At 37.7% G+C, this 15,746-nt stretch overlaps 2 protein-coding genes across 3 annotated transcripts; both read left to right on the top strand.

Annotated features, from left to right (window-relative positions):
• The first annotated feature begins 239 nt into the window (after nucleotides 1-239).
• LOC132991327 (uncharacterized) lies at nucleotides 240-7,370 on the top strand. Of its 2 annotated transcripts, XM_061060068.1 has the most exons (8): nucleotides 240-375; nucleotides 3,174-3,215; nucleotides 3,448-3,491; nucleotides 3,585-3,964; nucleotides 4,070-4,184; nucleotides 4,313-4,338; nucleotides 4,369-6,221; nucleotides 6,334-7,370. In XM_061060068.1, exons 2-7 carry the CDS (start codon nucleotides 3,190-3,192, stop codon nucleotides 4,480-4,482), a joined length of 705 nt encoding a protein of 234 aa, XP_060916051.1. In that variant the 5' UTR covers nucleotides 240-375; nucleotides 3,174-3,189; the 3' UTR covers nucleotides 4,483-6,221; nucleotides 6,334-7,370. The 2 variants fall into 2 exon arrangements, with proteins under 2 accessions (XP_060916051.1, XP_060916050.1); XM_061060067.1 differs by lacking the exons at nucleotides 240-375; nucleotides 3,174-3,215; nucleotides 3,448-3,491; ... (1 more) ...; nucleotides 4,070-4,184; nucleotides 4,313-4,338 and having other exon boundaries at nucleotides 4,497-6,221.
• Nucleotides 7,371-8,979: 1,609 nt separating this feature from the next.
• On the top strand, nucleotides 8,980-11,221 carry LOC132991438 (uncharacterized). Its single transcript, XM_061060215.1, has 3 exons — nucleotides 8,980-9,540; nucleotides 10,006-10,179; nucleotides 10,292-11,221. The coding sequence occupies exons 1-3, from the start codon at nucleotides 9,496-9,498 to the stop codon at nucleotides 10,982-10,984; spliced, it is 912 nt and encodes a 303-aa protein (XP_060916198.1). The 5' UTR covers nucleotides 8,980-9,495; the 3' UTR covers nucleotides 10,985-11,221.
• Nucleotides 11,222-15,746: the final 4,525 nt, after the last annotated feature.

Below are 15,746 nucleotides of genomic sequence, written 5' to 3'. Positions count from 1 at the left end.
ATTATGGCTGATCATGGGTCTCCTCAGATTCGCTCACGTTCTGTAAATAATAATTGAGAATGAGAAAAAAAAAGTTGTTAAAAAAAAAGTAAAAATAAATAAATAAGTGAAAAACAAAATAGGCTGTGTCTACTTTTTATTCAAGGTTATTAGTCCCATTTTCTATCATTTTAGTATTGGATTCATATTTGCAGATACTTCTATGAGCACTCAAAGCAGCGGCTGGGGGAGTGGTGTTACACAAGTCGTCCTCCTTCACTAGAGAAGCCTTTCTGTTGGGACGCCAAACATCGTCAAGAACTTCAACCAAGTCCAGTCGCCTTTTGGATTAAACCTTGAAGTAAGCCATAACCTGGAACTACGAAAACATTAACGGTGACTATGGGGGTAGTTCTTTTATTAATGCATGTAAAGCATTGTTTTTAGACCATCTGTCTTCGAACTGGTCTTCACCATAATGATTTACATTGTGATATTGTTTTTTGTTTACCTGACTGTATGTGCGCATTTCTCTTCTTGAATAAAGCTGAACAAAAAAACAAAAAAAAAACGGGTGAATGCGGCCGGTAACGTAAATGACGCCACTTCATACTGAATGTATCACATGAAGTAGGAACAAATATCTGCCTACTGTGCGCGCCTACTGAATAGTAGGTACTAAACAGTATACAGCACGGATAGTAGGTACTGTCTACTGTCTACTGACAGATTGAGTAGATACTTGGTGGTTCGGATACAGCCAGAGATAGCAATTTTTCCCCGTTATTAATCTCCTTTTCCAGGCAAAAGTGATAAATGCCGAAGTCTTACCATAAACTGGCTATGAGACATCTATGGGTCGCCGATTGTAAAGTTGCGCACACTACAAATAACAACAACATTTCTCCACATTTAGCCCTAAAAAAAACACTAAATATTTAGAGTCTTAGCTAAATATTTAGTTTATATTCTTCAGCTTTGATTATAAATATTTACAATCTTAGCTAAATATATAGGATCAAAGCTAAATATTTAGAGTGTAAACTAAATGTTTAGAAACGTAGCTACATATTTAGAATCAGGACATGTATTTTTAACATTTATATATAACATTTAACATTTAAATAAAACATTCAACATTTAGATATAGTATTTAACATTTATATTTGCCAATGAAATTATCTTACATTTTTATTCACAAAAGTAAATATGACAAAGTTCACAAATATTTCTCTAAATGTGAATAAAAAGTGATTTTTTTAGGGCTAAATGTGGAGAAATGTTGTTATTTGTAGTGTGCGCAACTTTACAATCGGCGCCCCATAGATATACGTGTATGGAACGGGAGTAAACAAAATACTGTTCAGGGAATAGCTTCGGAGGTCGTTGAAATTAGTTTGAGAATAATACTGCGAGTTTGCGGTAACTTCTGTTTTTCAAAACAAGGTGTTCACAATTTAAAAAAAAACAGTTTTCCTGGGAAAAAAATACAAAAAAATATGTTCTTCCATAAGTACACAATGATTCTGATATGGTTGGACTAAGTACTTTTTAGACTACATGCACCGGTACTATGGAGTACTTTTACTGTATACTTTTTGAGTTGCACTGTCAAAGTCCATAATAAAGCACTATAATGAGTCTTTTTTTATGACTTTGATGTCTTGTAAAAAACAATTCTTCCATGAGTACACAATGATTCTGATATGGTTGGACTTAGTACTTCTTAGCCTACATGCAGATGTACTATGAAGTACTTTTACTTAGTACTTTTTCAGAAATCCACCGTCCAAGTCCCTTATATGTCATATTACAGAGTCTTTATTTCTGACTTTGACGTCTTGTAAAAACAAATTCTTCCATAAGTACACCATGATTCTGATATGACTATACTTAATACTTTTTAGACTACATGTACCGGTACTATGGAGTATTTTTACTGTGTACTTTTTGAGAAATCCACTGTTAAAGTCCCTTATAAATCACTATAATGAGTCTTTATTCTGACTTTGATGTTGAGGAGCTGTGCAGTTGTGCAGATATGTGCATGATTTGCAGTCTAAAACAGAGTGCAATGTAAACAGAAAACATATAAGTCCAGTGAGCGTTAATGTAACACATCAAATCAGTTTCAGCCTTCACATTACTGTCATGTATTGAGCTCAACTGTACTTTTGACACAAACTGGCAACACTTCTTTACAGAGATGTTCCTCAATTAAAATTTGGTCTCAAAGGCTGAATTTGCGACATTTTATACATACTGTAAATATAGCAGAAATCCAGTATGTCCTCTGTAAATATCTCTGTGAGTCATGACTGCAGTCTACAATGAGTGTGACACCCGAGTCCCCCTGTCTGTGATGTTGTCTGAGCCGTATCTACTTTGTTTACATAGATGGGCCGGCCGGCTCATCCCCTTGCTTATAAAAGTTGTTTAATTGAGGGACTATAGAAAAGAATAATAATAAGTTACAGATACTAGCCTATTGATCCGATTAAAATGATTTCTAATAACAACGTGGTAATTTATAAAACAATGACGTGTTATGTGTGATAATGATAACTTGACAAAACTGTGTAGAGAAATGATTAATGGATTAGTAGTAGAAATAGGCTAATCAAGCAATCCTAAATTATGTGTAAGCCTAGATGCAGTAGTTAACATTTCTGGGCTTAGATTATAAAATCATCAATTGTTGTGCTATTCTAGACTTTGAAAAAAAGGTCACATTTTGAAGCTTAATTTAGAATCTGTCATCTTCTCACAACTCACCTATCTGCAAAATTGAACACCTTTTGTATCCATGTCTTTGTCATAGCTGCCCAAAGTCCAAACAAAAGAGAAGCAAGTCACTCCTGCTATAAGTAATACATAAAACCTCAAATTGTCTCATGAACTTTAGACTTTTTGACAATGCTAATGCCAGACAACATCCACATTAGCATCTTTTTTTTTTAAGAATTGACTGATATACACTATATCTATATTTTTCATTGTTCAACCAAAAAAATGTTTTTTGTTTAAAAATAATTGTGTGTTTGTGTGTGTGTGTGTGTTTGTGGTTATTGCCATGTAGTGGACATTGGGAAAGAAAGGAAAACAGTGTGTATTTTAAACCATAGGCCAACAGGTCAAACCTTAAATATTTTCAACCTTTTTTTTTTTTGATAATATAAACTTTTTTTTTCTAGGAGACAGAAGGCCAGGATGGCAGATTTTCCAGTTGACATCTCGTAAGAAGCAGTTTTCTTTCTTTGTTTATTATAGGTGCTCTTAAACGAGCAATGATATGCTGAGAAGTAAGGTGTTGAGTCCTATTGAGTACTTTAATTATTTAAAAGCTGTTTAAAAGTAAACCGGTAATTGTTGTGACCTGAAGCATATTCTTCTAATAATGACTCTGTTTATACTGCTGTAAGTATCAGCTCCTCTTTGAGCTATGGATTTCTGTTTTCTACCTTGCAGGGCACATTATGTACTTCAGTTCCTGCAAAGAAGCAAAGCAAGAGGTGGACTATACTATACACAACCTTTGGTCACACAATGTAACCTTATGTAGATAATGCTTTTGTCCACATTCTGTAACTCCTTTTGTCTTCCAGATAAAGACTATATAAAACAGGGGAAAGATCTTGTGGACACATTTGGAGACAGAACTCTGGCCCTTAGTAATCCAGCTAATGTCAAATGGATGATATGTGGCCTCCAAGGCACAAGTTATTTTAACAGAAAAGAAGTCGTGGAAGGTTGGGGAAAGTTCTATCTTCCTGATGAGGTTAGGATGCAGGTTGTAGGTTTAGTGAAGAGAACCTCATGCCCCTGTGAGCAGCTTGTTCTGATGATCTGTGAGGATGGAAAGCTGTATGCTTACGATGAAGAGGAGCTGCATGAGGTGGCTTCCAGTCTGGCGCAGCTCTGTACTCAGGGTTTACAGTATCCATCATCCCTGTGCTATTACAAAGGGGAGACCTTCAGCAAAATGGTGAGACATTACAGTTTAGTTGCTTCAACAAGCAAGCAGGGCTCTGGTTTCCGATCAAACGATGGCTCTAACTACGTTTTATTTATATATATTTTTTCTGTGTAGACCTACGAGGACTGGGAAAAAGTGAAGCAGAGTGATTTAGGGAAGAGTTTGGACAAAGCACATTACGAGCTGGTGACAGCAAATAAGAAGGGATTCCTGGAAAAACTCAGACGAGGTCGGTGTCTTTGCTGAGCTGTAGGGGTAAAAGCGAAGGTCATGCTTTCAAAAGAAACTGTGAAGGAATTTCCAAACAATTAAGTAACATCATCTGTCAATCTATATTCTTCCACTTACCTCAAGCAGAGCCTGTCCTGAAGGACCGCCAAAAAGTAAAAAAGACAATGCAAAACATGGAACAGACCTCTCTGGGCCTTCTGGACGGAGAAGCATCATATGCCTTAAAACCTCCGACGTCTCCTCTTCCTCCTCCGACGAAGCAGCGACTTTTCTACAAGCTCCCCCTGGACGCCTGAGCTTTTCTTTTTTTTTTTTTTAAAGATTTTTATCATATATAAGCTTTACTATAGATATATCAAGATAATAATGCAGGCTGTGCTGATGCAGGCTTGAAACACTTTTGCACTTTACACTAATGCACTTAACATTAATGCACTGCAGCACAAAATTAATCGTGGCATTCTCCTAGTTTTGAATCACTTTTTGTATTAGAAACTTCAGGCAAATCTTCAGGCAAATAAATCCAAAGGGAGCAGGCAAAATGCAAAACAGTAAGGCAGGCACGGTCAAAATCACGATAAGTCTACTAGGAAAAATGCTGGAACAAGGTGACACACAGGAACACACTACAAACTGGCAACATGAGGGAGGAAACACAGGGATATATACACACAGACAATCAGGGGATAACAGGATACAGGTGAGCACAATCAGGGCAGGGAGGCTCAAGGCAGGAAAACCTGAGGAGCAGGATCTGAAAGACAGAGACAAGGGTAAGTACAAAATAAAACAGGAACAGACAAAAATACTAAATAAATGAGTAAAAAACAAAACATGACACTAGGTAACTTTATGGATCCTGTCAATTACCTTATTTAAAAATGACCTCTGTGCCTATCAAAAATATCTGAGCTTCAATTAATATCACGGTTACATGCACAATTGTAATAACCATGAACATATTGCTGAATGTATGTCCAATTTAATTGCTCAATAAAAGATGTTTGAATTAAAAACAAAAAACTAATAGTCATATAGTTTATATTTGACAGCGAATGTACGGTGCTTAGTTTTTTTTGTACTTTTCTGCAATCTTTTATGGACAGTAGTCCACTTTATCTCTACACTCAAGTACACACTTCCTGCTACATACTCAAGAGAAAAAAAACATTGCACATCCCTCGGAGAGAAATGCTTGGACCCTTTTTTCCCGTTAACTCCTGTTGAGCACAGTTTCATTTATACCGAGACTGACTCCGATATTAGGTAAGAGAAAGAAGAGTATACAAACAGAAAGCTGTTTTTTCCATTCTGATGGAGGATTGTTGTTTTGGGTTTTAGGTTTTCTTTTCCTTCTTTCCGTGTAATTTCATTGTATCTTACAATGGTGAGTAGGAGCTTTTATTAGCTTTAGTTGCATATATCATCTTTGTGAAATTGTACAATGCTTTTATATTTTCTGTTGTCTTTGGAATATGTCAATGTTGTAATGTGTTATATTTTATACCTCAACACATCACAAGTCTGCAGACAAAATTAAGAGGTGAGACAACTGGTTTTCTGTCAGCAAGTTTTGTATTTTATTTTGTTTTGGCTAGTTGTAGTCCTTTTTTTCCCAAAACTTTGTGAATACAAATGTATTTTAAATGAAGCGCAGAGACACAATGATGTTCAAGGGCTTTACATGCTTGGTTGAATCCAATGCTGGTACAGAATCTTGGTTGGGAAAACTCACCTTGTGCAGGACTGTTATGTACTTTTGAAAATAAGAAATGTTGTCATGCTATGTGGCCAGGTTGCTTTGTACACATCCTGCTTTTCAGATACACAAACACAAACAAAAAAACTATTCTCATCACAGGTTCTTCACAGCATCTTCTTCTTGGGAAAAATCCACAGTCCCCCATGTCTCCCACATGTTATTGTCAATGACCGTGAGATGCTGGAAGAGTTACAAAACCTGTACCCTCAGCCTTTTGTCTTCTATTTCACTCAATTACCAAAGAGGAGTCCATTTTCCTGTGTGCTTGACATGGTAAGAATATAGTTTTAAATAAGAAACTCAAGTACATGATCAATTGATATCATCTTTTACAACAATGAAGTAGGACTCAGTCACTAGTGATAATATTTGTAATTGTATGCAGATTATCCACCTGACTGGACAGAAGGTCTTCCTGACTGAAGAAGCTAAGGAAAGTGACATAATAGAAAGCCTGCGAGAGGTCATCTCTGATCTGAAGAAGGATAAAGCAAACGACCTGATCTCCTCCGCCATCTGTGTGTCTCAAAAGAAACCAGTCCAAGACTCAGTCAGGTACTATGGAGTCTCCATGTCCACCTCTGGCTGTGTTCCCGGGCGAATCATGGTTGCTGCCTCCTGTCTCAGCACCTGGGACTCTTTTGTAGCCGATGCAGTGATGACCTACAATCCAGACAAGGTCAAAAAGGACTATTTTGATGGAACCTTCCAAATCCAAGAGCTGATCAGGTGTCAGGCCTTCAGCCTGACAAAAGAAGGTCAAATGGATCCTTGCAGATCATGTGGGAATCTGTTTGGTTTGACAACATGTCAAATAAAAGTGTGGGCCTATGGCAACTGTGCTGAAGCAGAAAGTATAAGCAACTTGCTTAAAAATGAGGATGAAGTGAGAGAGCAAATAAGACCAACATCTGATAGGAACACAGAGAGGAACAGGCAAAGGGCAAAAGAGAGTGTTGTTAACGATCTGAAGACATGGCTGAAATTGGTGAAATTCAATCAACAGGATTTACAATTCTACACACCACCAGGAATTGAATCTGAGAATAGAGAAAATGATGGGATATTAAATATGATAGACACAACACTTTCATACTTTATTTCAAGGTAACACGATAGACCTCTTTTGATGTGACTGGTTGGCTGAAGAATGCTCCCTGTAAATGTGTCTGTGGATTATTCTAGATGTTTTGAGGTGTGTGAATTAATGGCATCAGAGTTGTTTATATCTCACTTACTAATTGTAAATTGTTATTTGGGCCAGTTATGTAAAGATGGAACAATAAAATATAAGAAAGCATACATGGCAAAATTGTAAAGTACAAGTGTGTCAACAGGTTAAATCCAGCATCATGGAAGATTTGAAAGCTCTTCATTTGATCTTGTCATTCATGGAAAAATAAAGATGTACACTGACGTTAATGATCTGTCGTGATGTTTTTCTGGAGTTTTAGCCTTCACTTTTAAGCTTCACAGCTTCAAGTCTCAGAGAATGAATTAGTGGTCTTCCACAAAACATGACGAAGGACATGAAACCTTTAATATTAAGCCAAACTTTAATGTAACAAGGTAGCGATAAAGGTGTAAGTGTAACAAATTACTTTATTACAAGCTGTCATCACATCTAGTATTAGAAGGTAGGAATGATAATATCTATATTGTTCAAAGTCTTTAGTCCCATTCATTTCTTCATTCAATTATTCATTCAACCAATACCATCAAAAGCATGGCAAATCTTTGAGGCAAACAAATCCAAAGGGAGCAGGCACAGTCAAAATCACTATAAGTCTACTAGGAAAAATGCTGGAACAAGGTGACACACAGGAACACACTACAAACTGGCAACATGAGGGAGGAAACACAGGGATATATACACACAGACAATCAGGGGATAACAGGATACAGGTGAGCACAATCAGGGCAGGGAGGCTCAAGGCAGGAAAACCTGAGGAGCAGGATCTGAAAGACAGAGACAAGGGTAAGTACAAAATAAAACAGGAACAGACAAAAATACTAAATAAATGAGTAAAAAACAAAACATGACACTAGGTAACTTTATGGATCCTGTCAATTACCTTATTTAAAAATGACCTCTGTGCCTATCAAAAATATCTGAGCTTCAATTAATATCACGGTTACATGCACAATTGTAATAACCATGAACATATTGCTGAATGTATGTCCAATTTAATTGCTCAATAAAAGATGTTTGAATTAAAAACAAAAAACTAATAGTCATATAGTTTATATTTGACAGCGAATGTACGGTGCTTAGTTTTTTTTGTACTTTTCTGCAATCTTTTATGGACAGTAGTCCACTTTATCTCTACACTCAAGTACACACTTCCTGCTACATACTCAAGAGAAAAAAAACATTGCACATCCCTCGGAGAGAAATGCTTGGACCCTTTTTTCCCGTTAACTCCTGTTGAGCACAGTTTCATTTATGTTGTCATGCTATGTGGCCAGGTTGCTTTGTACACATCCTGCTTTTCAGATACACAAACACAAACAAAAAAACTATTCTCATCACAGGTTCTTCACAGCATCTTCTTCTTGGGAAAAATCCACAGTCCCCCATGTCTCCCACATGTTATTGTCAATGACCGTGAGATGCTGGAAGAGTTACAAAACCTGTACCCTCAGCCTTTTGTCTTCTATTTCACTCAATTACCAAAGAGGAGTCCATTTTCCTGTGTGCTTGACATGGTAAGAATATAGTTTTAAATAAGAAACTCAAGTACATGATCAATTGATATCATCTTTTACAACAATGAAGTAGGACTCAGTCACTGGTGATAATATTTGTAATTGTATGCAGATTATCCACCTGACTGGACAGAAGGTCTTCCTGACTGAAGAAGCTAAGAAAAGTGACATAATAGAAAGCTTGCGAGAGGTCATCTCTGATCTGAAGAAGGATAAAGCAAACGACCTGATCTCCTCCGCCATCTATGTGTCTCAAAAGAAATCAAAAGAATCATGGTTGCTGCCTCCTTCCTGCTACATACTCAAGAGAAAAAAAAACATTGCACATCCCTCGGAGAGAAATGCTTGGACCCTTTTTTCCCGTTAACTCCTGTTGAGCACAGTTTCATTTATACCGAGACTGACTCCGATATTAGGTAAGAGAAAGAAGAGTATACAAACAGAAAGCTGTTTTTTCCATTCTGATGGAGGATTGCTGTTTTGGGTTTTAGGTTTTCTTTTCCTTCTTTCCGTGTAATTTCATTGTATCTTACAATGGTGAGTAGGAGCTTTTATTCGCTTTAGTTGCATATATCATCTTTGTGAAATTGTACAATGCTTTTATATTTTCTGTTGTCTTTGGAATATGTCAATGTTGTAATGTGTTATATTTTATACCTCAACACATCACAAGTCTGCAGACAAAATTAAGAGGTGAGACAACTGGTTTTCTGTCAGCAAGTTTTGTATTTCTTCATTTGACTTTTTCTGCCCTAAAAACACTGCATGTTATTTCAGGGCAGAAACATTTCTGAAACAGGACCTTTTCCCCGGGAGTGCTTTCAAGATTATTAACAAAATGGTGTTTCTCAGTCCAGATCATCCTTCGGTGTTAGTGGATGAGGTATGACTTGTGTTAATGTGCTGTTCCTAAATAGGTTGATGTGTTTTGATCCAGGACAATCATCTGTGGGAAAGCTGTTTGAGAGTTGAGTTGTTTTGAATAGGCTATTTAAAATGAGATAGAAATTTTAAAAAGATACTCTATCCATGATCAACATATTATTCCCTTAGGCCATGGTTTAGTTTTATTTCGTTTTGGCTAGTTGTAGTCCTTTTTTTCCCAAAACTTTGTGAATACAAATGTATTTTAAATGAAGCGCAGAGACACAATGATGTTCAAGGGCTTTACATGCTTGGTTGAATCCAATGCTGGTACAGAATCTTGGTTGGGAAAACTCACCTTGTGCAGGACTGTTATGTACTTTTGAAAATAAGAAATGTTGTCATGATATGTGGCCAGGTTGCTTTGTACACATCCTGCTTTTCAGATACACAAACACAAACAAAAAAACTATTCTCATCACAGGTTCTTCACAGCATCTTCTTCTTGGGAAAAATCCACAGTCCCCCATGTCTCCCACATGTTATTGTCAATGACCGTGAGATGCTGGAAGAGTTACAAAACCTGTACCCTCAGCCTTTTGTCTTCTATTTCACTCAATTACCAAAGAGGAGTCCATTTTCCTGTGTGCTTGACATGGTAAGAATATAGTTTTAAATAAGAAACTCAAGTACATGATCAATTGATATCATCTTTTACAACAATGAAGTAGGACTCAGTCACTAGTGATAATATTTGTAATTGTATGCAGATTATCCACCTGACTGGACAGAAGGTCTTCCTGACTGAAGAAGCTAAGGAAAGTGACATAATAGAAAGCCTGCGAGAGGTCATCTCTGATCTGAAGAAGGATAAAGCAAACGACCTGATCTCCTCCGCCATCTGTGTGTCTCAAAAGAAACCAATCCAAGACTCAGTCAGGTACTATGGAGTCTCCATGTCCACCTCTGGCTGTGTTCCCGGGCGAATCATGGTTGCTGCCTCCTGTCTCAGCACCTGGGACCCTTTTGTAGCCGATGCAGTGATGACCTACAATCCAGACAAGGTCAAAAAGGACTATTTTGATGGAACCTTCCAAATCCAAGAGCTGATCAGGTGTCAGGCCTTTAGCCTGACAAAAGGAGGTCAAATGGATCCTTGCAGATCATGTGGGAATCTGTTTGGTTTGACAACATGTCAAATAAAAGTGTGGGCCTATGGCAACTGTGCTGAAGCAGAAAGTATAAGCAACTTGCTTAAAAATGAGGCTGAAGTGAGAGAGCAAATAAGACCAACATCTGATAGGAACACAGAGAGGAACAGGCAAAGGGCAAAAGAGAGTGTTGTTAACGATCTGAAGACATGGCTGAAATTGGTGAAATTCAATCAACAGGATTTGCAATTCTACACACCAGAATTGACTGGTGGGCTGAAGAATGCTCCCTGTGTCTGTGGATTATTCTAGATGTTTTGAGGTGTGTGAATTAATATAATCAGAGTTGTTTATATCTCGCTTACTAATTGTAAATTGTTATTTGGGCCAGTTATGTAAAGATGGAACAATAAAATATAAGAAAGCATACATGGCAAAATTGTAAAGTACAAGTGTGTCAACAGGTTAAATCCAGCATCATGGAAGATTTGAAAGCTCTTCATTTGATCTTGTCATTCATGGAAAAATAAAGATGTACACTGAGGTTAATGATCTGTCGTGATGTTTTTCTGGAGTTTTAGCCTTCACTTTTAAGCTTCACAGCTTCAAGTCTCAGAGAATGAATTAGTGGTCTTCCACAAAACGTGACGAAGGACATGAAACCTTTAATATTAAGCCAAACTTTAATGTAACAAGGTAGCGATAAAGGTGTAAGTGTAACAAATTACTTTATTACAAGCTGTCATCACATCTAGTATTAGAAGGTAGGAATGATAATGTCTATATTGTTCAAAGTCTTTAGCCCCATTAATTTCTTCATTCAATTATTCATTCAACCAATACCATCAAAAGCATGCCCTCATTACGATGAAAGGAATTTGCTTTACGTGGAAGTTGGGGTGAATCCCAAGTGGCAACCTCCAGCGTAAAAAAAAGTGTCCACTTGAGTCTGGTTGAAGAAGCATTGGAAATCATATACACACCCATTACAAACAAACAGTTTTCACAGCAGAAATGAACATGTTTACAGTCTGGGTTCAAAATACAAAATTGTCTGTATAGGCACATATTGTATGTGGGTGAGATTTTTGATAACTTTTTGATTTTATAAGGATAAGCATTATTCACAATAAGGTGCGTAGCTGGCCCGACTGACAGGCAACAGCGGGATAACTGTTTTTTTTTTTTAGCTTGAGCTCTTAACCTGTTGTTACTTTGACTGATAGTTAGGGTGAGACAGCATTTCCAGCAAGGCGACCGCCGTCAATGGGCTTCCAAAGGCCCCTGGAGTAACAGACGTCACTCAGTTCTTCATCCATTAATATTTTAAGTTTATGTGGATCCTCATAGTCCAGGGGCAGCTGAAGGCAAACAGCAAACAGTTTGATGATCTTGGAGAAATGGAAGTGCTCCCTTGTAGCAAGGGGCCAGCCTCTGGGACTCTACTCTGAGAGGTAAGTAAGTGAGAGTAAAAAGTATTCTTCTCAAAAAATACTCTGAGTATTAGTTACTTTTTCACCGTTTATTCTTAATACATCAATGCAAGACATTCATTAAAAGAGGGTTGTGCCTCTCCAAATATACAAACCAGTCCATCTCATTCGCAACTCATCACATGACTGACAATTACTCATCATCCTCTTGTGACTCAGGAGGTGGATGGATGGACTTTCGCTCAGGAGACTGAGGTTCATGTGCCATGAAACCAAAACGTTAATACAAGTTGTAAGGTTATGTGTGGACACCCCGTGCTTCAGTATCAAATGCTAAGAGTGGTGACAAATTGTTGGTATGTGGCAAGTTGGGATGATAAAATGTTACCAGACCTGTAACTGCTGCTGCATTTTGAGTGGACTTTGTTAGTCTATGCAGGGTCAATGTGATATGTCCTTGTCCATGAAGAAAAAACAGACCCCCAGCAAAGACGAGGGTGGTTGGATGATCCCAACAACCAGGGCGTCATAGATGCACTTCCTCATGGCCTCCTGCTCCTGTGGTGACAGTGAGTACAGTATCTCTTTTTACAGATTTTAAATTTTAACTCTGCACTGTAACTTTTAACTCTTTATATTTTTTACTTTATTTATATTTATTTCAATTAATTTCATTTGAATTATTTTTATTTGAACATATTTTCAGATTTAATCATTTCAGTGATTTTTACATTTTCTATTTTAATGTTTCTTTTCTTTCCTCTGTCATGATGCTTTTGATGTCTTGTGTGAAACATGTTGAATTGCCTTGTTGTTGAAATGTGCTATATAAATAAACTTGCCTTGACTTGCCTTGCCTTACAGTCATCCCTAGGGAGACAACGAAAAAGGTAGGAGATGAATGGCACAGTCATAGGGTTGGTGCAGACGAAGGGAAGTAGCCGTAGCCTTGTCGAAAACCTCCTTGAGCTCCATGTTGCAGGTCAGCACATTGGAGAGGTCCAGGCAGCCAGCTTCTGTGGAGTCTGGGGAATGAAGAGCAGAGGAGTTCACTGAGGTCACTGACAGATCAATCTCAGAAGGATGCTCAGAAGGAGAATCAGTAGTGCAGCAGGTTAGTTCACATCCCTTACTCTACAAACCTACCCAGTGGGCCCGTGTAGATGTGGGTTGTGTTGAATAAGCCAAGGAAGCACCAAGCTGAGAGGATGTCGAAAAGGTGAAAATACTCTGTATGGTTAGTGATCTGTGACAGTGAAATTCACAGGTTGATTGTGATGAGTGACATGTCGAAGCAGACGACCATCCAAGGTGCTTGGTCCTGGGACTGGTTCAAGTTCCAGCTGGTGAGCAGGGCGTCAGTAACAGAGTTAATAAAGAGTTCACACCTTATTCACTTTATGTGACAAATGGCCTGAATATTTACAATGTCACATGTTTTTGACAGGTTATGGCAGGACACTGTCAAAATTATAGCAAAAGACAATTCACATGTGGTTAATGTAGTCTAATGGGTTTCATGTCGGCTGAAGCTCAGTTGGTAGAGTCGTCATCTCTCAACCTGAAGGTTGAGGGTTCGATCTACGATGTGTCTTTGGGCAAGACACTTAACCCTGAATTGCTCCCGCTGCTTTGTCAGCTACATATGAACGTGTATGAATTGGACTAGTTACTTCTGATGGTCTCACTACATAGCAACCACTGTCATCAGTGTGTGAATGTGTGTGAATGTGTAGATGTGACATGCAGTGTTAAAGCGCTTTGAGTAGTCAGAATACTAGAAAAGCACTATACAAGCTCAAGTCCATTTACCATGTCACAACTTTATCAACACTTTAAACGCTGTGTGGGAGTTATAGTTGTTTGCTGAAGTTACATATCCAAAACGTTACTATATTTTTTTGACAAGAAAATGGTTTCCAATGCTTTTATAGAGCTTGCTAATTTGTTATTCTGGAGCTTATAAGGCAGCATTTATCGTCTTGATCTTAGTCAACAAAGGGAATGAAAAGGTTTTGGGTAAGCCATATAGCCATCCCATACCATAGTTCAAGAAGTTGCAAGTCAAGAAGCACAGCTGAAAATTGTAGCACTTGTCTTCTGACTCCCCCAAATACTTGGCCTGTCGGTTTGTTTTTTCCTCTCTGATTAAGGAAATAGTTGTCTAAGTGGCTTCCTCCTCTCCCAGTACAGAGACAAACAGCTCCATTTAAGGTCAGGTTGCTTTCTATGACAAAGTTATCCCTTATCCTGGTTCCTAAGAGGACAGAATGATGCAAATAAAACAACACAATTCGTCTATACATCTACAGTATATTTTATTATACTTTTATTTTATTTATATTTTATGAGATGAGATAAACATAAACTTGTGATTATCACAGAAACTCAGGATTTCATATTGCTTTTATCCCAGTGGTACTCAGCCTTGTTAGACTTAAGAGCCACATTGACCAAAAAATATTTCTGCAAGAGCCACAATCAAAAAACCTCTTTCTTTCCTAAAATATGTGTGGGAAACACAGTGACATGACTTGCAAAGAATAATTTCTGCTGACAATATTTCCCTTTTTTTACTTTGGATTTTTTTCTTCTAAAAGTAGGACCTAATAGAGCCAAAACTAGTCCCAAATGAGCCACATATTGCTCGAGAGCCTCAGGTTGAGTATCACCGCTTTAGTGGCTTTGTCTCGTTATCAAAGATACACCACTAGATGGCAGCAAAATAATGAAGTTAGACTACACGACCCTACACTGTTAAACCAAAATCATGTTTCATTATTTCAATATCTGTATTTCTAACAAGATCACACTATCCAAACACAGTTTGGACTTGAATGTAGCTCTGAAGTACAGCGCAAGTTATATACGTGCTGTTTTGTTATCCTCTGTCTCCACTATAAGTGTCTTTTCCCACTAATCTGTTACACAAAGAAAGGAAGCATGCCACAGAATAATTTACAGTATTATACGGGAAGGACAGGAATCAAAGTGCAACAGGAAGAGCACATAATTCCCATTCATCTGTCATCATGTATTTACTTACTTACTCTTTTTATTCAGTACTAGGGGAAATAAACGTACACATTTTTAAAATGAAGAATTCATTTTTTTTTAAAAACTGTGCAAACAGTGTAATTTAAGGAATTAACAAGTTGTTCTGGATAACTGTGGTCAGAAGGGAAACACATTTGAGTTATGTTGCCGGCTAATTTTCAACGCTTTATCCAAGCCAAATGTCATTCCCCTAATTCATCATTACATAGGCCTTTCTGCATACATGTGTCGGTTTGTGGTGCCAATAAGAAGTTCTGAGAACAAAGCAAAATGCCATTCCTGAGGAAAACTGTAGTGATTGATGGGAAATGCAATGTATTTTCAGATGCTACGTCAAAGACGCTTTGTCTGGGTTTCCTGTGACCTTGTCCCCGACGACATGTTTTATTTTAAGGTCTATGTTTATGTAGTCAACTGCTACCACGAGGGGAAATCCTGTCTGACCCGTCTGCCTTTTCTGATGAAAACACTGGCCTTTGGTGACGTCCAGGAGATGGAATGCTAAATCTCCTTTACATCTTACGTAGTTAACAACTCTAATCTTTGTTTGAACAGGCAATCCTCTGTGCTTTACAGAAATATCA

This window comes from Labrus mixtus, chromosome 16 (assembly GCF_963584025.1).
Source record: "Labrus mixtus chromosome 16, fLabMix1.1, whole genome shotgun sequence".
Lineage (NCBI taxonomy): Eukaryota > Metazoa > Chordata > Actinopteri > Labriformes > Labridae > Labrus > Labrus mixtus.
The sequence above is the reverse complement of the archived record's forward strand: the minus strand, read 5'-3'. Positions and strand labels throughout refer to the sequence as shown.